General features: G+C 41.4%; 1 protein-coding gene across 1 annotated transcript in view; it reads left to right on the top strand.

Annotated features, from left to right (window-relative positions):
• The first annotated feature begins 944 nt into the window (after positions 1-944).
• The window catches only part of trioa (trio Rho guanine nucleotide exchange factor a), a 68508-nt gene continuing 45068 nt past the window's right edge, over positions 945-24384 (top strand). Inside the window, exons 1-2 of the mRNA XM_029514989.1 lie at positions 945-1311; positions 17171-17221. Of these exons, the coding sequence (XP_029370849.1) occupies positions 1242-1311; positions 17171-17221 (121 nt within the window). The 5' untranslated portion in view covers positions 945-1241. The remainder of the gene's footprint in view (positions 1312-17170; positions 17222-24384) is intronic.

The raw sequence follows: 24384 nt of genomic DNA, 5'->3' as shown, positions 1-24384 counted from the left end.
TAATATATTGTTCATGATTATTTCACAGTTCTGGTGTTCTATTACACATCATATTTACATGGGCTGATTAGAGTATATATTCATCATGTTTTGTTTATTTATGTAATTTACTGAAGATTTCAGGTCTCCAAAGGGATTGACTATTTGAGCCTTCAGAAGGCTGGGTAGCTTTTAAATTAAGCTGGAGGGTGGTTTCTCTAACATAGTATTAATATAATCACAATTGTTGTGAAAAAGTGTTTACCACAATCAGCAAAGTGTTCTGACAGTAAGCGGAGAGAGAGGTGATTAAACATAAAATTGGGAATAAAAACACTAATAATGCAGACCAAAGACCGTCTCAAACTAACGAAAAGCTGGAAGGTAGGTGTTGGAGCAGACCGAGAGCTGTAAATAAAAGCTGCAGAAGAGTGTCCCTGATCAACAAAGACACAGTACAGTATGCTGTGTTTGGATTTTTAACTGGAGGCGGACCGAGCACCCTGAACCAGCAGATGGCCTCAGTGCTCCAGCTCAGCTCACCTCCTCGGTGTGGTCGGTACCACTCTCACTACTCCTCTTTGAGTATGACTAACTCCCATCCACCTACTTTTTTTTATGGAAACACGACACAAACAATTAACAATGGGTGAATCACAGTCTCTCAGACCCCCCCCCCCCCCAAAAAAAAAAAAAAAAAAGAAAGAAAGAAAGACAAAAAACAAACAAACAACAAAAAAACCCTGGTCTATTTCCGACAGTGTGAGTGGCAGAGGCAGCCAGCTCAAGTTACACATGGCCTATAAGCTTGTCATTCACTTCGTTATCACAACTGACAGCTTTTATGTTCCTTGTTATTATCCCCGTGTCTCTGTAAGTCGGACACACACAGAAACACAATCCCTCTCTCTCACACACAATGACCGCCGTCGTGCCTTGATGACCCACGGTCTGCTCATTTCCGAAAGCATACGGGGCGACCCGGCCCCTCCCGTCCCCCTCCTCCGCGCTACAGCGACTCTCCCCTCGGCTCCACTCCGAGGAGGAACCCGGTTCCCCCGGCTGATCGTTTCCAATTACGTTACCCCAAGATGGAGGTCTGCAGATGGCACTGCTAGCAGTTACGAGTCGCCGTAGCCGTCCGTGTGTCTTTCATGACGCTTTTGTCAGGACCGGAGTGATTTGTTGGTGCCATCTTTTTGTCGATTTTTGGGGGGATTTACTCGGGAGATACTGAGCTCCAGGTCCGTCTTGAGGCAGCCATGAGCTCCGGAGAAGGAGCGGAGGAGACGACCAAGGAAGCTAGCGACATACCGCCGTTTTTGAAGACCGGTAAGCCCTAAAAAGAGTGGGAGAGGTTGGACTCCCTTCGGTCCAGCTACGTGAGGGACATTGTTCCTGTCCGTACAGTCTATCTGGGGGCTCAGACTTCAAGGGCTAATGGAGACTTTTAACAATTAATTGCATAACGGCTGTCATAAACGAAGTGTGGCACACATAGCAGCAATTGGCACAGTTGTGGGAATGTGTGAAAATTGCTTTTTCTCGGCGCATTTGTCTTAACTACACGAGTTAGCCCATCCAGACTGTGTAGCAAAGCAACGTTAGCTGGAGCGCTAATTATCGTGGTTCCACGTTCGGACGCGTCTCTGCGATGTGTCAGAAATTGGTTAGCTCTCCCCTCTCCGAAATTAGTTCTGCCTGTTCGTTGATTAAACTCTATCACACCACTTTCTGTTGTCAAAACTGGAATTTGAAGTGTCTGTTGAGACCAGGAGCTAGGAAAAACATGGGATCCCGAAGTGTGTGTTTTCTGTATACCTACAGCCATCTACAACAATTGGATCCTAACCCCGTTTTGTCATCATGTCATTGTGATCAATGCAGTTGCAGAGAGGCACACTAGTGATGCCTATTTGTCTAAATCCAACGGGTCCAATATTGGGTATTTGTGGGAGCCAGCAAAGAAGCTGGTCGGAGCTGTCCGATAATGGATGTGTGTCTTAACTAACTACATCCAACATTAGCATCCTCATGCTAGCCTGTGAGCTAGTGAATCCTGAATCAGATTTTGGGAATCCTGTCTGCTAACAAATGCTAGCTAGTTTAGCGTTACTAGCTTGCCAGTGACACGACAAAGCTGGCGTGCATCTCAACAACTCTTTGCCGTGCTACATACACACTCATATGTCGTGTGTGTTATCTTTTTAACGTCACTGTTCCGTTAACTCGGTCAAAGAAATTGCACGAGCGTGCAAGCTATGTAAACAATACATGGCGTGGCACACATAACCTGGGTGTGCACTGTGCAGGATAAGCTAGCCGTGTAACATAGCTATCAAGGCCAAAAGGCTGCTTTCAAAAAAAAAAAAAAAAAAAAAATATCACGATTGCGCTCTCTTGGATTTAGTTTAACTCCTAAAAGTCAGTGACACCGGTTTACTCATAAGCAAGTTACTGATTCTGTTGCTGTCCAGATGCTTGTTCAGATGGCTAACATTAGCTAAGTAGGCTAATTTGTCAGCAAGGACTGTGACTTGAAGTCCCAACACGGGCCTGTAGTGATTTCTCAACAATGGCTCATAAACTGTGAGATCCAGAGGTCCATACAAAGATTTCAGGGTTTGCGGGAATATAAAACAACGTTTTCATTTTGTACATGCAGACAAGTGTAAAGATGGCTTATTAGATATCTATTTTCATGTCTTCAATCATTGTACTGTATTATAATGTGTGTAGTTGGTGTCAATAATTGAATTTTGAAATTGGGTTTTCTGAGATGCAGCTATTGAAATTCTTATCCAGTTGACAAAGGTTTGTCTACTTGTGGGTCTTTGACATGAGAAAGCTGGCAAGCCTGTGGGCTGCACTTGGTTATACCAAATCCCTCCCTAGCTCTGTTCACTGACTGCAGGCAGTGAAATAGATCCAGTGCCTGATGTCATGGCTACTCCACTTGCTTTGGCTGCTTGTTTGAATTACTGTTTATATGTATTTAAACACAAGTTTCTCCTTGAACCAAAAGCTGCTTGTGTAGTGTTTCTTGGTGATAAGTGCATATGTAGTAAAAATATAAAGTGGCATGACAGAGAAGTAAAGTGCCCACTGTTCTTAAATCCAAATTACGGTCTCTTCTAGTACACTGTTTATTGTGGTAGACTTGAAATTTTAAAGTACATTTAGAAATGTGTAAACAAGGAACGGAATGCAGAGTATTGACATCCAGCTTCTGGCTCCTGTAGTTTTGTGTGTAGCGCAATAATAAACCACAGAGTGAAGTTCAGCATTCGTATTGAGCTGATCTGATTGCTTCCTCTTAGGGAGAGAAGCGAGAGACATCCTGTAACTCAACTTCACTTTGTGTGTTTTGTTGATGCTGCACAGCTGCAGCCATTCTGCTTCATTGTTAATCAGATATGTTGCTAATGTGTTGTATAATTAAAAAAACCTATGTCTTCTTTGCTTATTACATAAGCCCATCTGCTGCAGTTTTAGTTTGTAGTATAGAAATATCTCTTTATTCACCATTACAGCAAATGAAATAAAACTAAATTTATTTGTTTGTTCGAGAGAAATGATGACACAGATAATTAGTTTTTATTGCATTACATTTTTCTAGCAGTGGTGGGGCTGCCATGGCTGATTTGACAAAAAAGAAATCTTGGATACAATGAAAACAAATCTGTGTTTGTAGATGACAAAAACACACTTGAAGCTTCGTGAATGAACATTTCATGCCACTAACTGCTACTGGCACTGTTGAATCCCAAGAATATTTTAACAAAGAGATATAATTTAAATTTCAAGCCAATGTTTTCTTGAGGCATTGTCATCTGTCACAAGGATGGCCCTGACTCCATTCAATTATTATCAACATTTTCTGATGTTGACAGCAATCTTATGTCAACCTAAACCTGACATCTACCATGCGTTTCTGCCCAAGCGGCACACACTGTTGAACCAGGCCTAAAGCTATATCTAATGGACTGGCAACTGAATAGTGTGTTACTGATTGTGCTTTTTATGAGATACCCTGGCCCCCCACAGACGGCTCCTAGCACAGTTGGTGATGTGCAGATCTCACTGAGCACAACTTGACTGATCGACAAGACCACCTACTGTATGAGATAATGATGACAGATATTTACTGTAAATATGAGATAGGATTCTGCCAAACAGGGATTTGAAATTTTGATTTTGTTGCAGAGCGCAAGTTTGTTGTCTTTTTTTTTTTTTTTTTATTTTTTCTAAACAAACTATAGCTACTATAGAAATGCTTTTAGGAGCAGTCTGGTGCAGGTTGTCTGGCTCATTCTGTATATTATCACTAGTTTCATGAACTCAAAAACAAGTGAAGCATCTGTGTTCAATTACTTGTCCTGACTCAGTCATCTCAGGAGTGAAACCAGTAGTGCAACCGATTTAGGCCTAAGTATAGTTAGCCTACTACAAGCTTTGTACACTAGGTTTGTTGGGAGGCTTGAGTGTTATGTTCAGACTCCCCTCTTCTTTGTTTTCATCATGAACTTCCTCTTCGTAGATCTAGGAATCCTGTTCTGACATGCACAGGTTTTAGTGTGTGGCCACAGGCTACGCCCCCATACCCCCCCCCCCCCCCCCCCCCCATCTTCAGCTCCATCCTCATTTCTTTTTCCATCCTTTGGTGTTTGGTCTCTTTGTTTTTCCTTATGTCCTCACTCTTTTTGTTCCTTTCCCCTCTCTGTCTCCTTCTCTGACCATATCTACAAGACTACTGTTTTACCCCCTCCCCTCACTCTTGTTGCATCGTGTCAAGCCTTTCCATCCAGATGCTAAATGACTAAATGACAACTCGTTAAAAATTAAACAAAAATAAGCCTCTTCCCTGCCTGTCTCCTCTGTCTCCCTGACTCGAATTATTACCTAGGCCTCAGAGCTCTGAAATGGGACGTTCTGTTGTGGCATGTTGTCAATCATCAAGCAATTTCACACCAAACATATCTTTGGCTGCACTGATGACTAATAAAAGGATGCAGTGTTAATTTCATATAGTTATTGCTTGTTGGTAGTTTATGGAGTTATTCACAAAAGAAAAAGCCCTGCCAGACCCCCTGAATGAATGTCTAGAGGTAACAACATGTCGTTCATAAGGTTGCTCTGCATGTTTGAATGAGCATCAGTGTGTGCATTTGTTTGCAGAGGAAAGAGAGTGAACCAGATGAGCAGGAGTGAAGGAGAAATCTGATCCAGAGTTTGCATTTATGACTCAGGCCCATTCACCCAGGATGATGTCTAAACACACACACACACTCTGAGACTAATGGATATTGATCCAGGAGATGGAGACTGATTGAGGTCCCTCAGTAAAGGTTTCCTCCAGGCTTAAAGCTGCCAAGTCAGACGCAGAGCAGAGGCTGAAGCCTACTGCTACACAAAGCAGGTTTCTTTTATTGTCCTGTGTCTATGGGATGGAAGTAAACCCGGCACTGGTGCATCGTAGATCAATAGAAATGAATGAATGGAGGCTGGGCTTGTAGTGACTTTATTCTGTGGCTGTCTTGAAAACACAGATTATTGTTCTTACTTTGCACTTGACATGTTGCTCAAAAGCAGTAATCACAGAAACAGCAAACGAAAGGAGTATGAAACATGTTTTTTAAAACAAACGCTGAAATTGCTAAACCCCCTTTGACTTAAAAGCATTTCTGATGTACCTCCAAGAAGCAGGAGGGCCTGTGAGAGTTTCAGTGGTCAAAATTAGCTGCAGAGCACCAGTATCTGTGAAATAGCACATCTACTAAAAATGTGAGAAAACACCAACAAAACAAATTAAATAACTGCCACAGCAATACTAATTTTGCAACCTTCCCCACAGATGGGGATGAAGTTCAGTAGCATTTAATTTAGGGTGAATCCCTCGTCTCTGTTTTGTGTTCGCTCTGAGGAGACATTTTTAATTTCAGTCAATGCTGTATTACAGCATAACAACATTCTTTATCCAACTGGTAATTTTAATTGTGATTTAGTGACCAATTACAAGACAACCTTCACACTGACACGAACCAAAACTGAGCGTAACAATGCTTATACTGTGCTAAATTACTTCTCTTTGTCATTTATTAGCACTCGGTCTTTGCCCTCCCCCCGGTGGCTTTGGGGCATTTAGACTGGACTGCCATGTTTGTTTTTAATACTAGTGTTGATGAGATATCAGGAGTTTGGTTTGCCCATAGCTTTTGGATGTTTACCATCTTGGATCCAGCCCCAAACTGACTATTGGGACCATCCCTGTCCTGAATGGAAGAATACACCTAGCCATAGCAAAGGGACGGATTGAGGACCAAACTGATTTCTCTAATAAATTTGTTACTTGTCAGGTAAAAATGAGCAGAATTTAGCAGAAAATGCTCCTAAGACAGCAGAACTTGGAACTTGGCATTGGAAAAACATTTTTTTAGAAGCCCAGGCTGAGTAATGGAGATAAATGCTCCTCGACACTCAGACTGAGATCATGTGATGCCTTTTACAAGGGGCTTTGTGATACACAGCTGCTGTTCTGTCTATATTGCTTTTCACACGTGCTTACATTCAAACTGTGCCCGATTTGTCCGTTCTCACTGACCCCATCTCTTTCCTCTCCATCTTGTCTTCTCCTTCTCGTTATGTTGTTAAGGTCATGGTGTACCACAGTCATTCTTGCTTCCACAGAGCCAGTGGCCATTTTTACTCATGCACACATAATGTATCTGTACTGTCCCCCCCCCCCCCTTCCCTCCCCTCCCCTCCCAACACCACCACCACCACCACCACCACCACACACACACACACACGCACTCACACACACCTTAGTTACTGTGCTGTTGTGTAAATGAAGGAAATGAATATAGCAAATGGAAGCCAGTTTGAAGGAAAGATTTTGATTATGGTATTTTAACCTTTTATTTAGCTGGGCTGGACAGCTTCAATCATGAGTGAACGGATGGCTTGGTAAAAAGCTTTGTGGAAAAGGCTGGGATTAAGCTAAAATATGGGGATGAAAAACATCCCTTCTACTTGGTCTTTTCCTTTTATTGTGGTATTAAAAATGTGATTTTGCATTTAGAAAGGCATTCATCCCTTAAAATGAAGCACAAAGAAAACATCGGACACATGGTAACAAGACCAGCAACCAGAAGACCAGAATCCATTAGTGGCACAGGCAAAAACATTCCATCTATATATGTGGATAAGGATGTAAATTTAAGGGGATTGCATCAACATATGAAATGGTTTGTTTTGGAGATAAAGAGAATAATGTGACTGACAGTCATCTGCTGACTTATTATGGCCTGGATAACAACCGCTTTCTGTCAAAATCTCATATTTGCAGGGAAAATTGCAGAAAAATGTTGAAAATATCAGCTGGTTCGAAAACAGTAAATAATTTAAATTGCTCTAATTTTCCCATGAGTACTTGTGTAAACACACAATCTTCCACGTCCCTGGTAACAGGTGCAGGTACATTAAAATTTAAAGGCAGATTACAGCTATCAGACAATCCCAAACCCTTTCAATATGCTGTGAGGTCAGTCTGCATGGCAGGATTGTTTGAGTTATAACTTCTTGGAGACCATGGCAGCGCGATCAAAGTTTTCTGGTAAATCATTAGCATGTAGACACAGAGCTGCCGAGAGGAAGGACACTTCAGATCAGGATTAGCACACACAGTCTGTGACACATTTGATACAAAATGGGTGTTTGTGCCAGAATGGAAAGAAAACATTCAAGGTTATGTTTGACAAATCACTATGTGGAATACCAATTGTTATTCCACATCATGTGACTAAGACTCTGCCCACTAGCAAAGCTCGTTCTAGTCTAAAAGGGGCACTGTTTTCTGAAGTAATCATAGACAACAAACAGTCACAGCACAGGCATGAAAGCTCCAAATCTCAGACCAGCTGGGAAGTAAAAATTAAAGCGCCCCATAAAATATTGAAAAAGGATACCAAAAGACGTCCTCCTTTAGATATTAGTTCTATGGGACAATTGATATCTTTTTTTAGGGCTACTTCCCATAAGAAATATTAGATATCAAGGAGACTGATAATGATATTTGGAGCCCCAAAATTTATGTTACCGACTGTCAGAACACCTCAGCAGAATGCAATACAGCTCAACAGCGCCACACACTACATCCTCCAAAATGAGTTGAGTTTGAGAGGATTTTTCACTCTAAATAGTTGCCTTGTGCTGCCAAGAGCATTGTTATGAGAGAGAACCAAAACTGTTTAGCTGTATGTCAGAAAATCAAGACAATGAGCTCAAAGATGCTAAAAAGTGATTACAGCAGTTTTAACTTTCTCAGGGAAAAAACTGGGTTGGACAATTCAGCAGTAAACCTGACGCCAAGCTGGCACAATACATCCTCTTGCTCAAGGCCTTTACTGCTTTTCTGTGTCTCATATGGCAGGCTTGTAAGGGCCGGTCATCTGGGCTAGGTTTACTTTGGCGTAACAATAACATCTTCTGGTGTGAAAAGTCTCCATTTGCATACTTTGGTTTGTTCGTTGTTAATGTGCTGTATAATTAATGTCACAAGGTGAGCCAAGAGGTAGACATCTAATGTTGGCTGTATGGTAGTAATAGTAGGTTTAGTGGTTGGAATCAATCCCACAGAGGCGATGAAGGCACTTTATGAGCTCTTGTAAACTGATAAGGCACCTATAAACACAGACCAGTGGAATTAGCTGCAAAATGATTATGCAGCATGTACATGCAGATGATATATGGTTATAAATGCAAATGGAGACATTACTGATGCAGATTAATGATTTTGGGGGACTACCATGGTAACAGAAAAAGAGGGGAAATGTTTTGACCTCATAGACTGGGGTCCACAGAAGAAATGGTCGGAAAACTGAGCCCGCAGATGCCTGGCTAGACAAAACACTGTAATTTTTCAATCAGAATACGGTGAGCGAAGCCGTCAGAAGTGAAGTGAAATGAATGGGAACGCTGGAGTTGTTAGTAGCTCAAAGCATGTATGATGTCAGTGTGAACTTTTAGGCATACCACAGTAATTCAACCCCGAAACCAGAACAAAAACCAGTGGATTGCATTTCTCAGGGAACGAAGCTCACTTCCCTGTTAGTCAGATGCTTGTAAACAAGTTTTGTCTTTCTCTGGATGTGCCTTACATGGCAATGTGAAGAGTGACCTGAAACAGTTTACCATGGAGGATTTGATTTGAAAAGGCTGATGAATAACATTGGCCCTATGCTCCTTATTGTTCTGCAGTGAAGCTATTGCAGACTAGTATTTAATAGGAATGCCATAGATGCACATGTTGCTGGCAAAAAGCTCTAGAAATCTATAAATATCTCCAGTGTTGGGACACCAGAAAGTCCGCTTGGTATGAATAACATTGTGAGCAGATTGTAGATCCTCTCAGAGAGGGTGTGGAATGTGTGGGGAAGCAGACTGGCCAAGAACTGTTTTAACAACAAATCTGCTCACTTAAACAGGAAGATATAGGAGGTGTGTTTAAGAGCATAGCAATGTGACAGAGGCAAAGTCTCTGACCCTTTTTGTGTGTGTGCGCTGGTGTCTGTGTTGATTTGATGTTGTCAACTCGAGCAGCTTTAGGTATGTTAGAGGTGAGAGTTCATTGGATTACACATGTTGACCTAATCTGGTGTTTATTCTCTGGGATTACTCAGTGTGTGTTTTTATATGTAGGCGTGGAGGTGGGGAGAGGGAAGTAAGTGGCTGGATTTGTGATAGGTCTGTGCAAATGCACACACAAACACACACACACACACACACAGAATACTACTTGTCAATTTGTCAAGTAATTTTTTCACCAATACAACAAAATAAATATTTTTTGTTAACTTGTAAACAATGAAAAGAATTCCATTACACTTTCTCAAATGTCTTTCCCCCCCCAACCAACAGTTGGACCCCAGAGGGATAGGAATTAACAGGAATATATAGTATAAAAAAAAAAAAGCAGGAAAAAGGCTGCAATCTAATTTCCTTGGTAATTACTGAAATTATAAATTGTTTTAATAAGCAATAATTATTATTATTTTCCCAGGAGTTGCCTTGGTAAATATATTTATTCAATATAAATGTAATGTTGAATGTTAGTTGTGCAGTTTGATCTCATGCCTTATCTTCACATATGAAGCTTCAGCCAGTGAACCTGACTTTTTCTCAAAATCAATAGAAAACCTGAATTTGATAACTTCATAATTTCTCAGTTGGAGGCACTGATTCATTAAACTTGAAAGCACAGGTTGGCGTTTTTAAACTTGGCGGTCTCTTGCCTTTAGTCTAATTTTCAGTGGGCCGATATGAGAGTGGTATTAATCTACTCACCTAGATTTTTCCCTAAATTCTGGACAGACAACCATAGTAAATAAATTGCAGTTTAAATATGGCTGAACACTGATTTTATTCAGGAACAAGAACTACAAAGCCGACCACACATGTAGACATAGTGATTTGGGTAGGTGCCGAAATCAGACATTTTATTCTGGGACAAAAAATACAGAATGCAGACATCTTTCTGTGCATGTTTTACTCTGCATCACAAAAAGTTGGTTTTTGAGTCTGTCACAATAGTAACCACAGCTACCACGTCTGACATGCATAAAATCTTTACCAGCAGGCCTATGTAAACCAGGGAGGCACTGGCCCGTGATGTCAGCGAGCCATTGCCACTCTTACTAAACAGACACACAGGTCATCTTTGGACTAGATAAGACAAAAAGTCAGTGGATGAATGCTAACAGCCACAGCTGGTGATCCTGATATGGGCCATTGAGTAGATCGCAATACTGCATTTTACCTGCAGTGCAGCTCCAGCCTGCTTAAAAAAAAAAAAAAAGAAAAAACAAACTGCCTACACAAAAAAGCTGATGCTGTAAAATAAACTGCGATCAGAATACATGTGAATTAGTTCAAGCAGAACAAAATATTTAGAGTCAGTTTCAGGTGATTAGGAGAGAAAGTATGGCATTTTAAGAGTTTTACCTTGTTGGATATAAGTTTTAGAATTCCAATGTAGTCTATTACTGCATTAGCAAGGGAACTGAAATATTAGGTTGTCGGATGTGTTAATGAAAGAGCTTGTTTAAATCCTCTTCGCAGCAAAGGAAATTGACATACTGTACACACACACGCACAAACACGATTGTGCATATGCAAACCTCTCGCCACTCGTGTGTTTATAAAAAGGAGCATGTCCCACTTTTTTCCTCTCACCTGCTGTGCTCTTGTTCAGTAATTTCTCCGGTGTGATAGCTAATTGGTGTGAGCTCAGGGAAAATTTGCTGCCCCACTGCTGCCGTGATAAAACAAACTGGAAGGTGAGAGGAAAAAGAGTCGAGGGGGCAAAGAGGAAAATGGAGGCAAGATGGAGATAAAGGATAAGACAGGATGTAGGTTGGAGGGAGAGTGGGAGGCACAGGTTGCAAGTGGCCATGAACTGACGTGCAGATAACCATTTTCTTTATGCTTTCTTGCAAGAGGACATAAACAGGCCTCAGGAGAGAATGAATGATTTTATTGTACTGTTAGGGTGATATAAGGAAGTCTATTCACCACAGGTGAGGGAGAGAGGACAGCAGGAGCTGTGAAATATAAAGATAAGCGAGTAAGACCTTGGAAAGCTAATGAAGAGTGTGGATGTGTCAAGCTGTGCTAACAGAATTTCTCCTGGTTAATGAAAATGGTCAGTGAAAGAATTGAATTGGCTTGCAACTGATTAGGATCCACATGCAAGATTTGCCAGAATGGTCTCTGCTCCTATTTTGAGAGCAGAAAGAGACAGAGAGAAAAAGTGAACCAAAGTAGGACAAGTCCTGAAAGACCATTGTACTCCTTTTTCTCTGAGTCTCCAGTGCATTCAAAACTGCTATCTCACTGTTGCCCTCCCCATCTCGCTCGCTTTCTCTCTCTGTCTGTCTCTTCCTCTGACTAGTTTTCACTCCTTGTTTCTCTCCTGCTAAGGATTGGTGAGAGAGGAATTGATCCACTGTGAACATTACAGTCAGTGGCCTTTTGCATGTTAAAGCAAATGCTACAGGTCCCCAAAGTCCTCAGGAAATGAACAGTTTAGAGCAATGGTCCTTTATTGCTCGTATTTACTGTAGTACAGTCAGAGGTTTTTATCTTCGCTGCAGGGACACCGGGGAAAGAGCAGATAACAACATGGTTTGAAAGTAAAATGTCCACCTTGAGCATCAGGACTGAAAAGCAGTGGTTCAATGAATTAACAGTGCTACTCCTTGTATATTCTGTCTCCTCTCAGTTTAGTTTTGGCTATAAATGTATCCTAGACAGTTTTTATTCAGTGGGTTGTTTGTATCAGTACTTGGGTGCCCAGGTATTTGAAGTTTCAACTTTGTGTGGAATGAAGAAGAACTGGGTTGGTAGGTAGGTATTAGATCTCTGAAGAATTCAATTCACTAGATACAAGCATTGTGTGAAGTCAAGAAGCTTGTGTTAACATTGAAATGAACAATTCTAAAGTAAAGGCTTTAACCACAAGAGGTTGAGGTTAGATCAAGGTGAGTCCCTGATTTTCTTTATTTCACATACCATATAAGTGTTGCCATTTTGTGTATTTGTTGTGCAAATCTGGTTAGTTTGATTTACTCCAGGTACACACAAAACCAAGATTTAGGGATGCCCCAAACTGGACTTGGAAGACAATGCTGACAACGTTACATCTCTCACAAGGTCCCGAAACACAAGCAGCTCTGGCATTCAAAACGGTGGACAACGTGACATTGACGCCATTAATGCAGAAAATAGTTGAGATTGTATTTTGCTTTTCACAGTATTGTGCATGGTGTTTTAATCTTGATGTAGAAAAACAAAACAAGAAAATACGTATTTATGATCATGACATGTATCACATTTTGGTGTAGATTCAGTCAATAACCCATTTCTATTGGACGAAACTGAATGTGAACCACAGACTCATTCATTCAACATGCAACGATAAACTTACTCATGTGCAGGACTGTTTGGCCTTGGCTGGCAGAAGTATACGCTCTGCTGAGTGCCATCCTCGCTCTTTTTTATGTCTTGCTAAGTTGATACAGACACGTTGTACAGAGGAGCACATCAGACTGTGCTTGTGTTAATACTGAAATCTAGATACAAGTGACCAGCTCTCATCTGGCAGATTCTCAACTCTGTCAGATGATATTTGCATAAAGTGAAGCCTTTCTTAACCATTAGTTTCTCTTTGTTTGTTTTTTGACAAAATCAAGCTCAGCAGGTGCTGCAGGGCAAAACAAAAGCATAGAGTGAGTGTTGCAGGTTTTGACAAAAAAAGCATAAAAATTCCGATATCTGGTTCCGCCACATCAGTTTCACTTGTTAAACTGTCTGTGGTGAGTTTGAATATGTTGCCGGAGTGCAAAGTTAAATCAGTGCAGCAGGCTTTCAAGATCAGAGTGAGAATCTGAAAGGGACTTTGTCTTTACCCATACCAAAGGCTGGCAGAGCTGTGATGACCACCATGGCTGAACTAACAAAGAAGAAGCACCAACTGCAGGAGCTCTACAGAAATCCACAGACAGCAACGTCACAGTAACGATCACACTATTTAACTAAGAGGCACTCTCTCTGGGAAGTTTAGTGCAAAAATACCACAGCAATGAGCATTTGGGTCAAAACGGAGAAACGGAGAGCAAGATAACAAAAACACACAACTCTTTCATTAAAACACTTTTGTATTACCTTCCACCACCACTTGACACCGTGAATCCTACAAGTTTTACTCTCCAACAACAACTGTGAGCCAAGCAACACAAATCCACAGAGCTGGCTAATCACTGAGGTAATATATTGTAAATGTGTTGTTCATGGCCCTTAACATTTAAATGTTTGCTTACTCCTTCAGGTGTGTGTGTGTGTGTGTGTGTGTGTGTGTGTGTGTGTGTGTGTGTGTGTGTGTGTGTGTGTGTGTGTGTGTGTGTGTGTGTGTGTGTGTGTGTGTGTGTGTGTGTGTGTGTGTGTGTGTGTGTGTGTGTGTGTGTGCTGCCTCGCTCTCTAAGACAACTTTGACAGGAGCTTATAGCTCATTGTTTTTGAGCCTCACACCTCACTTCAGTCAGTGTGAGCCAGACAATAGGTATTTCTAAATGAAAGGGGGTCTTTCCTATTTGTGTATGAGTCAAACGATGAGTGTGCCTGCCGAGAAGGGGAAGGCAGGGGCCCACAGAAAGGGTGGTCTTGTGTTAACGGCGTGCTCGTACACAGAAACTGTGTGTGTCGGGACAGGAGAGAATGGTCTGTGGAGAGGGAGTTCAGGATACAGTATGGGCTGTGTTCAAAGTAGCTGAGGTGAGTCCACAGTTTCTGAGTGTTTCGGACAGAGGGGAGTTTGAATGTTTAATGGGATTGGTCCTGTTGAATTTCTTTTCTTTTTTTTTTTTTCCTTTGTCATTTCCTCAGTGTCTGTGAGATCTGTATGTATGTGTGTGTGATCTGTTTAACTTTATCCAAATAGCTCGGCTGACGTAGCTGTGGGTTTATCCTACTATGGTCTGCAACAAAGTTGGCTCAGTGTGTATGTATGTCTGTGTGTGGTTGGATTAACCCACTGCTCTGACAGGCCCCATCTCAGAAGAAAAGCTTCTATTAGACTGCGTGCATATTTGTGTCTCTTACAGTTGTGTCTACCGTAAATTGTGTCCTTCCTTTTGTCTATGCATGTTTGATTCCAAGCTCAGCTACAAGTCACAGTGTTTAGGTTTTGATAAGATGTGGGCAACCACTACTGTAGTGTGGTATGATGCTGTTGCACAGTGTGGCTTAAGTGGACATCTTTGGCATTGCAAATATGTGAAGTATGCGGGTGTTTGGTCTCCCTTTCTTGCTTCCTTTTTTTTTCCTGCTTTCCTCTTCATCTCATTCATTCTCCGTGAAGTTTGTCCCAGGTACACAGCTTTAGAGAAAATTCCCTTGAGGTCATTGTGCCTCTCTTCACTGAAGCTCAACTCTACTTTCCCATGCCATGTCTGTGCATGAGAGCTTTTTCTTGTGATTTTGAGCCCCTGTGGCACTTGCAGTTGTTGCCAGCAAGTTTGCTCATGTGCAGTTATGTAGGTGCTGTGCTTCCATACATTCATAAAGGGAAACCAGCAAAATGTTGCTGACTTGCAGCTGTGTGGTGAGAAAGTCCACTACATAGAGGAACCAGCTGTCATGCAGACAACTGTTATATCATAAAGACTGGATCAGCTGATAAATAAACAAATGAAAAAGCTGTTTGATTTAATGTTATACATCTTTATTGACCTAAGGTCAAGGGTCATGGGCTGTTAAACATGAAACTACACAGTTCTGTTTTTGGCTCAAGGGCTTTTCAACCAGACAGATACTTTCTTGTTAAGGGTTTTTAACCTTTGTCCTCTGCAGACAAACAGGAATCTACCTTTAGGGACTCTACTCAGCCCTACTGTTGTGTATTATATCAGTGTGATTCCAAATAAAAAGCTTCTATAATCTCGAATCTTTTCTGGAAACATTCACTTACCTACCTAATGATGTGGACGTGCCTAAAAATTTTGACAAATGACAATGAGACTTGTCAGCCTAAGGCAGTGTTCATGCACACAGGAAATTAACCTGCTTCAACAGTGTGTGTGTGTACGTGTTAAATGAAAAAACAAACTAGAAATTCCGACTTAATGGTTGATCAAATGTTATACATATGTACAAAGATGTTTCTTGGAACAGGCCACCATGGTAGCGACTTGACTTTCTTCTGCATGTCCGCTATTGCTCTGGTGCAGCAGAATGAAGCAGCATTTGATGGTAAATGAGATTCTTGTTCTTTCTTTGTGGCTAGTCCAAGGTGTCATTTCATTAAAGCAACTCCAATCCCAGGGTCCAGGGCTCACTCGTTGATCTGACTGAAACACACAGTTAGGTGGATCATTTTGTGTAGCCAGCGAGTGAGGGGATCTAATTCTCTGACAGAGTCAACTCAAACTGAAAGAGTAGGTCACTAATAAAAACTTTACTCCTCTAGGTGTGACTACAGCTATAAACGTGATTGTGAGTCTCAGCCATTACCCCGATGTCCTTCACTATAAAGTCAGACAATAGTGCAAGTCTATGTGAGGTCAAAGAGGAAGGAGTTAGTCTGAGTCAGAGAAGGAGAGGGACAGAGAGAACATGTGCCACTTAGTCAACCAGCTGAGCGTCCAGGCTGTTTACATGTTGATGGCACATGACACTGACTGCATGCTAACCTCAGTCATAGCAGCAGCTTCTCAGTCACAGGCTATAGGCTGCTGTATCAATGGGCTGATTGTTGTGCCGGCTAAGAGAGCAGTGGGCCTTGGTCATGAGTTATGGAGTGATGAGAAGATGACTCCTGCATGTACTGGCCCAGCGTAAACAGAACAAGTTGGAAAAATGTCAAACTGAGGTACCCTGCTTGAATAAGTAAAAAATTAAAGAGAACATGGTGAAGACAAGCGTCCACTTTGTGTCTCTCACCGCTGGCATTAGGTGTGCTTAAGATGTCTGAAAATGAAGACCGTTCTTACCATAAAGTGTTTCCTGAAACTAAGACAATTTTAGTACTTTGGTTTTTCGCTTTACTGACGAAGCTAATGTTGGAGTTTTCCATCAGGCTTGAGCTAATGCAAAAACCTTATTCTGAAAGCTGCAGCTCTGTTTGCCCTTGACAAACAGCACCCTCCTCCCTAAGTTCTTGATATAACACTTTCCCTTTTTTGATCACGTATGGCACAGGGCACATGGCAATGCCTCAGGATGAGCTATGTGTTTAATCACCACCAACCACCTTCGAAACTAATGACCTTCCCTTTGGCCTTAGCAGGGTGTTGTTTGTTTTGAGTGCCGCTTGTTGACATGCTAATATGCGAAACTAAAATGGTGAGCAAGGTAAACCTTAGGTGCGTTCACTATGTCAATTCAGCAGCAGCATCCTTTTGAGGCAACATTATGGCAGCAATCAACACAGACAGACAGTCAGAAGATCAGGCTTCTAAATGTAAACTCTGGGTTTGAGCTAAATTCAACAGCCATCAGTACAACTTTGTAAGGGGATTTTAGTTAGATAAGATTGGCCATAAAATTGCTTATTTGTTAATGTTTGTTGATCAGTCAATTCAGAACATAAAGCAAGATTAAAATTTTTGAATATTTTTTTGTGTGTGTGTGTTCACAGATGGATCCCTCCCTAAAGAGCCAAAAGCAGATGTATCAAGTCAGATAGCAGGTAAAACACACACACACACAGTACTGCAGTTTTTGTATTTTAATGTCTGATTTGGTTTGTTGTGTAGTGATGTTGGGAGAGGGGGATCTGTTTTATTAATGGAGGAAATAAGAGTGTCTCACACACGATTAATATTTCAGTGTTCCCAATGACAAAGACAGGTCATTGTCACCACTACCCACCCCATATCCCCCCATCGTCACAATCATTCCTCTTTGCCTGGTCCCTCTTTTTTCTCTGCCACCAGAAACCATGTTTCTCTGAGCCATGATTGGCTACCTGTGCTTGGGCCCATCTCTGTAGCAACAGAAGTCTCTTCATGATGAGCCAAGATGGACGACATCTGGTGCTTTCATTCCTCTTCCCTCTATTTCCTCCGGCCCTCTGTTCGTTATCATTTGAAATTGAGATTCGATATTTCCTGAAATAACCTAAAATGGCATGTCTGTTGTTTCCTTTCCTCCTAGTCGGGCTTGTTCTTCCTCTTTACTGTCACAGCAATGGCCAAGCATAAGAGTATGATATAATAACATTTGGGGGCTTTTTGTCATGTGAGCTCTTATTTGATGTGACAAAGAGACCACTTAGATGTGTAAAATTATTACTCCCCTGTGCGTCACTGGGACGTTTTAATATTGTATGGATTATGAAAACGAAAGGCACACAAACTTGACATTTAATATCTTTAAGTATTAGCAGTATTAGGCTTTGAAAAATCAAAACCCTCAAACACTTGGTACTAAGGAGGCCAAAGAGTTGGCAGGTTGCTCCTAAGCCCCAGGGGCCTTGATAGAGACAGCTCAAGCGCCCCCCACAGAAAAAGGCGATGGAAACGGCACAAATGCATTTATATCAAGACAATACTTGGCTTCATTGATACTGTTTGGCTTGTCTGTATGAAGCTGTCAAGGCGGCGTTACCCTTAAGCTCTGTGTGCTGCGGGAGATGGTGTGGGAGACTGGGCCTCTCCATCTGTTGCTTCGTCAACCACTGGTCTGACTGGGTGGCGAACAGGGCAGTGCAGTTTTGCAATAATGTTAATGCCTTTGGACCTTGACAGATGTGCTGTAAAGTGCCTTGCGAGGTGCAAGTGTTGTGGGTCGGTCCAATTGATTACTGTGCCTGGATTTTTTTTCCAACCATCTCTCTGTCTCCCTTGTTGAATCTGTGTAAATCGTCAGTAATCTGTTTCATTCTGCAGGCTGAGAATCAGTGTCTGCTTCTCCTCCAGATGGCGTATTGGTGCAGATTGCTGAGTAGCTGAGGCAGAAAAAAGGTTTGGAGCAGAGTTCAACATGAGTTGAGCTGAATATCAGTGAGTGACAAGTTGGATGTGTAAAAGAAAAGTAGTGTCTTTACTCGCTGTTCTAGTTTAAAATGTTGATTTGTGAAACTTGTTAATAACTGTGTTTCTTCGAGCCATCGTCACGTTTTGTCAGATTTTCATCAGGTGGCATTAAAAGACCCGGGCAAATTAACTCTCGGCACCATTAACAAGCCCTCTTTTCTCTCTGTTTTTTTTTTTCCTCCTCCATCTCCCCTCCTCCCCTGCTGTGTTTGGGTCGCTGGGGTAACCCTGGCCTGCTTCTCGCTCGGTTAGCCTACCCTGCTATTAGAGGTCTGGAAGGACAGAGAGAACAGAAAGAGGCGGAGAGAAAGGAAAGATGGTGCTTGCGCTCTCTCTCTCTCTCTCTCGCTCTCACTCGCAGGTCGAATCCCAGATTTGGGGACACAAAAAGAAGGAGGAAAATGGAGGGACATGGAAAGTCATTGGACTGTAAACAAACACCCAGGCCGCGTTGTTCTTATGCTATCGACTTGATGTGTGTAGATATAATTCCCTCTTTTCATTTACAAGGCTTGTTTCTTTAATACAGCATGAAGAAAGTGCAAAAATGTCTATCTTGAAAGTTGCACTCTTTAGTCCATGCTGTCTCATGGGTCAAACCATGGCCCGAGGTGTTGTTCCAGTCGTGGGAAAGATTTTACTCAACAACTTCATTGGTGCCACGCTGCCTGCCATTGTCTCAACTACTAATATTGGAGAGTTGTAGTGTCCCAAATTGATAATGAATTGGTCCAAATGGCAGCTAAATGTACAGGCATACATTGCCTGTAATTATATGTTCTTTTTTTGTTAACTAGTTACCTACTTGTCTGTTTGAGTACAGCGGCATAGCCAATGCCAGCTGTACCCACAGTTGGTGCATTGTTAGAGTGCCACAGCTGTGTCTGATCACGACACCCGATTGACTCAGCCCTCAGCACTTTTGTGTTGTCCAGTTGGGCTCTGCAGGAGCCAGTTAGAGCTGCCTTGTTAGGAAGGGTTAGGGTTAGGGTAGCATGATCGTATCTCCCAGTCAGATGTGAAGTTAGCTCATGGCAGCTCAGACAGGACGACATGGATGAGACAGTGTTGCTGCCTTTGGAAAAATGACACCACATATACAAATTGCAACTTTAACATAGAGAAACAAGAAGAGGAAAGTTCATGATATGAAAAAAGCAAATGGAAAGTGTCAAACAGAGGAGCCAGGCTGATGAATTGTTGCATTGGCAAGAGAGCGAGATAGAGAAGTAGGCATAATAAAAAACAATGACCAATATGCCATGCTGCCCTCCCACCATCCTCAGCATATTTCAAACACAGGAAGAGGTAAAAGTAATTATTTTTCACTTAAACCCCAAAACTCTGTATTACTCTGTACATTGTATTATGCAGGTTTCTTAGAGCTGCTGTCAATTCAGTCTCTTCAAACTCAGAACTGACAGAACAGTGTTTGAGCTCTCTGACCAAGGACACTGGTTGTGATTGGGAAGAGTCACTTAGGTTGCAGACAAAGGCAACACATGTCTTAGCATTGGATCTAATAAATACCTGCAACTACTACTAGCTAAATATGTCTAGTGTGTAAGGTAGTTAACTGGTAATATGAAATGGGATTACAGTCTTTAAAACCCAGTTTGGCATTGAAGGACAGCTAAACTCCAAATTTGAAGAGAGATTATACAGCAATAACGTCACAACTGTTGTATTTTAGCATATATTGTAATGATGTGCTTTGAGGAGGAGTAAAAGAATTAAACAGCAAAACCTCTAGAGCAAAAGTGTAAAAAGGGTTTATCAGTGTTTTTCACTTTTATATGAGCCACAAGTGTTTGATTGTCCAGCTAACTGCTTTACTGCTGAAGATAGAAACTCATCTGTAGTTACAACACCAAGAAACACTTCATGCTGCATTATTTTGTCTAGTACAGATTAAGTAAACAAAAACAAAAGCATAGTTCTTACATATGATTAACGTCAATCTCAGCTGTCTTTCTTACACATAAGATAAGCAGTTAAACAGGGCTGTTTTAGACTGAAACTGGATGTGCCCTGATATTTATCATTCATGTTTACTCCACAAGCTCTACACTGAAATCAAGAGGGACACAGCTTCTTAATTTCCATTCCTTCCATAGAGATTAACAACTGATTAGGATGCCAACTTTTGCCTGGTGAAAGCATGTTCATCAAATCCTTTGTAGGTTAGATGGAAATATGAACAGTAAATCTATAAATCAGGTTAATATTTGCTAAACTGTCCAGCTAAATACACCTGATAAAATGCCTGGCACAGTTTATACTGATATATTGACAGTTGCTGCCAAAGAAATAATAAACCTGCTTTTTGAAAAGAGTGACCCCAATGTACTTCGGTCTGAAATCAAGGATCCATTGTTTCAACAATTACTATGCAGTTGAGTTGTAAACTTTCCACCATTTCTTTGTAAACTGCATATGTGCCAAGTGGAAAGCTTGATGTGTTTCGCAAGGTCATTTCTTGCCACACGAGAGGCCAATTTAAGATTTTAACATGTTGAATGCAACTTATGACTATTTTTTATGTTTTTGTTTTTTTTTTTACATTAAAGTATTTATGTAAGTATGTAAAGTATGCAATGCCACTAAACTGGCATTTACACCAGAGGAAATATAAAACTGTTCATACTTCAGTTAATCAATGTAAAACATTAAAATTGAATTAATTCCATTCCACATTCCCACAGGAAAACACTGTAGTATTCATGTATAAACTAAGCATGCAGACAGACACAACATCACTGGCTGGTCTCTAGGTTTTTCCAGCCAGGGCTCTTAGAGCATCAGTGATCACGATGTAGTTCAGGGGTCCAGGTCATGGACGCCCTATTCCTGTCCACTCCCCCCAAGGAATTCCTGACTTTGCCGCACATCCCTCAGCAAGTAATGCAAGGCACGCTGGGAATGTGGGTAGTCCACAGCTATGCAGGGATGCGCACATGTGCACAGTTCTGGTTTCTCTTGACCCGTAACAGCTGGCTATGGAGCTGTGCAACTAAGTCAGTTGCAAATTGAACCATTATAAGATTATGGCTGCATGTAAGTACTCTTTCATCAGATGAGGACGAAGCTGTGAATGTGTGCAGTGCTCTTTTTGTGGTATGTCGGCATCTTGTCCCCTCCCTGCTCTGACTGATCGCCCGCCCCACCACTACCCAGCCCATCTGTCTGGGTCCAGGCAGCTGTTGCATTTTCTCTCTTTTCTAAGCAGAATGAACCTACTCCCACCACCCGCCCTGAGGTATTTGTCACAATTTCTCTGGGGGAGACTTGTAGTGTTTTTGTTGAGTAAATTGCTTTGTTGTATTAGCCTGTCTAATGCCCACTTGACCCGTGGGAGGCCCCTACAAGCATAAAGCTTCTGAGGTGTGTGCGAAGTGTTGACATATTTTCACACACACACACACACACACACACAGGATGATGAACATTTCTGGCATATCCTTCTCATCCCTTTCCCCCTCCTCACTGATGGATGCAACAGTGTTGCTGTCTTTCAGCATTGCTCATCTCATACAGGACCAGTGACCCAGGAAATGTTGTGACTGACTTCGGTTTAGGAAAGATTGATCTAGTTAATGGTGCCTTTTTGTCGTATTGGATGGAAGAGGTTCCTGGAAAATACCGCTCATCTCAGCTTTCAGAGAGAAAATTATTCCTGGGAATTTAGACCCTGGCAATGGACATTGGTTTCTTTGGACTCCAAAATCTCGACATCATCAACTAGGTAACATCTCCTCAGCTGTTTCTAAAGGCGTATTGATTATAACTTCACAAAGATTGTAATTAAGTTGCATATTTAACCACTTTATCATTGTTCCATAACATTTCTTGAAGCAGGGCAAACAGAGTGAATCCAAAACATTAATTTACTTTGAAAACATTGATAGGTTCACATTGGTTAGCTACCTACTTACCATGTTTTGTCCATGTCACTGTATCGTAAAGATACGGTAAAGCTCTCCAATGTGTCAGCAACACAACTTTAACACATCAGAGAATCACAGTCTCCTCCTGAAACATGAAGCTTCTTTCTAGTATTTGCTGCACTATTATCCTTTACAATAACATATACTATTTACTGTATTAAGAGATAAAGAATCCACCTTTCAGAAAGCGTTGACAGTGACAGTAATTTTCATCATCATTATGATAAAAACACCATCAGCTGTGATGTTTTTTTCTCTCTGATACACTGCCTTAAATTGCAGCTGAGAATTAATTATAATAAACTCTGGTGACTCTGTCATTATCAGTTGTGTAGATTGAAGTTTAGATAGTTACTTAAGCAGCTTAAATGGTCCAGTCAAGCTGTATTTTGTTAATGAGGTGTGTCTTAATCTTAATCATGAGGGAGCAGTATTTGATATTTTCACATGATAACAGCAATACTTTGTTTTCTCAGGATAACAGGCTTTCAAACAAAAGTGAGCACCATTTTTTGTCACTTAATAGTGAGACTATTAAGCCTTAATCATTAGAAGTCAATGAAGTTGTGATCTTGTGGTTAAAAAAATCACAAGCTGCCACGGCAGCTCAGGATTTTGTTTTCTGTCTCTGTAGTTTCTCGTGTGTGCCCTTTAATTTTGACCAATTCTTCCTTGCACATGCAGATGTGTAGACTCTACAGTGTAATACAGTTGGCCACTGAGTGGTGATAGCAAGGACTGTAAGATTCTGATGTATGTTTGATTTTATATATAAGCCTCTGCTGCACTGTAAGGGTTTTTTTCCCCATCAATCTGCAGTGTCCTAATGCTAAGCAGCTTCTCAGTCCACATAAATGCAGTGCAGGCATATTATCATTGTTACCCCTCCTACACATTGAGGATTACCTCTCAGGAACCTGCCTTTACAAAAGACAGGCAGATTAGCAGCTCACTTAATGACTAATGTGAAGTTCACATCCACACAGTGTGCAAAGGGACACTGAAGTAGTTTGCACTGATAGTTCTGTTTGCGCTTGGAAATGTTTGCACCAGCTTTTCCATATGGACGTGTAGACTGGACTAAAATGGGTGGTTTTGGTTGTCTGCTGGATTGGAATATCTCCCCTCAGGAATCCCAGGATTAGCTTCAGCTGCTGCAACTGTGCCCACAATGGACTGGGATCCCTTCAGCACATCGACCCGTCAGCTGACGGTAGCAGTGTCTTGCGCTAACATCAGTTAACGAAGCCAAATCCACAGCAATTTATGGATTCTTTTTTTATTTTTTATTTAACTTATGGAAGGGTTATGAAGCATGACTTGCTGGGCAACCAATCACACGTGGCACTTTGCCCAAGCTGGCTCCACCCTTATCCAACTGACAGGTACAATATTGAGTGTGTGCTGGTGAATGTATTGCGATTCTAGCTCCACCATGAGGTCATTTAATTTTTCACTTAAATTCAAATTTCCACTCTTCCATCTAATTCCCTGTCTCTTTAGACAAAGATATATTTTTGCAAAACTCAATTCACCTTTCACTGAAGGGGCTAAACAATAATATGAAACTCCTCGCACTCAGACAAAGTAGAGTGAGAGGAGAGGGGATGAAATGAGCAACACGTTTGACTGTGATAGATCGTTTCTTCCATCATTACCATCTTTGTCTTTCCTTCGCTGTGTGTGACTGTCTACCTGCCATTTCACACTCTGTGCCTTCCTTTTCCACACTCTTGGTCGAGCTCCCTCCCCCGCTCTTTACTGTCCCCTTCTTGACATGTCATGATTAGATAAATTTTTTGGGCTTGCTCTTTTCCTTGACCAATTTTTTATTATTTACAATTTATATTTTTTGCCCCCTACAGATG

The sequence above is a fragment of the Echeneis naucrates genome, chromosome 11 (assembly GCF_900963305.1).
Source record: "Echeneis naucrates chromosome 11, fEcheNa1.1, whole genome shotgun sequence".
NCBI classification, from domain to species: domain Eukaryota; kingdom Metazoa; phylum Chordata; class Actinopteri; order Carangiformes; family Echeneidae; genus Echeneis; species Echeneis naucrates.
The sequence above is the reverse complement of the archived record's forward strand: the minus strand, read 5'-3'. Positions and strand labels throughout refer to the sequence as shown.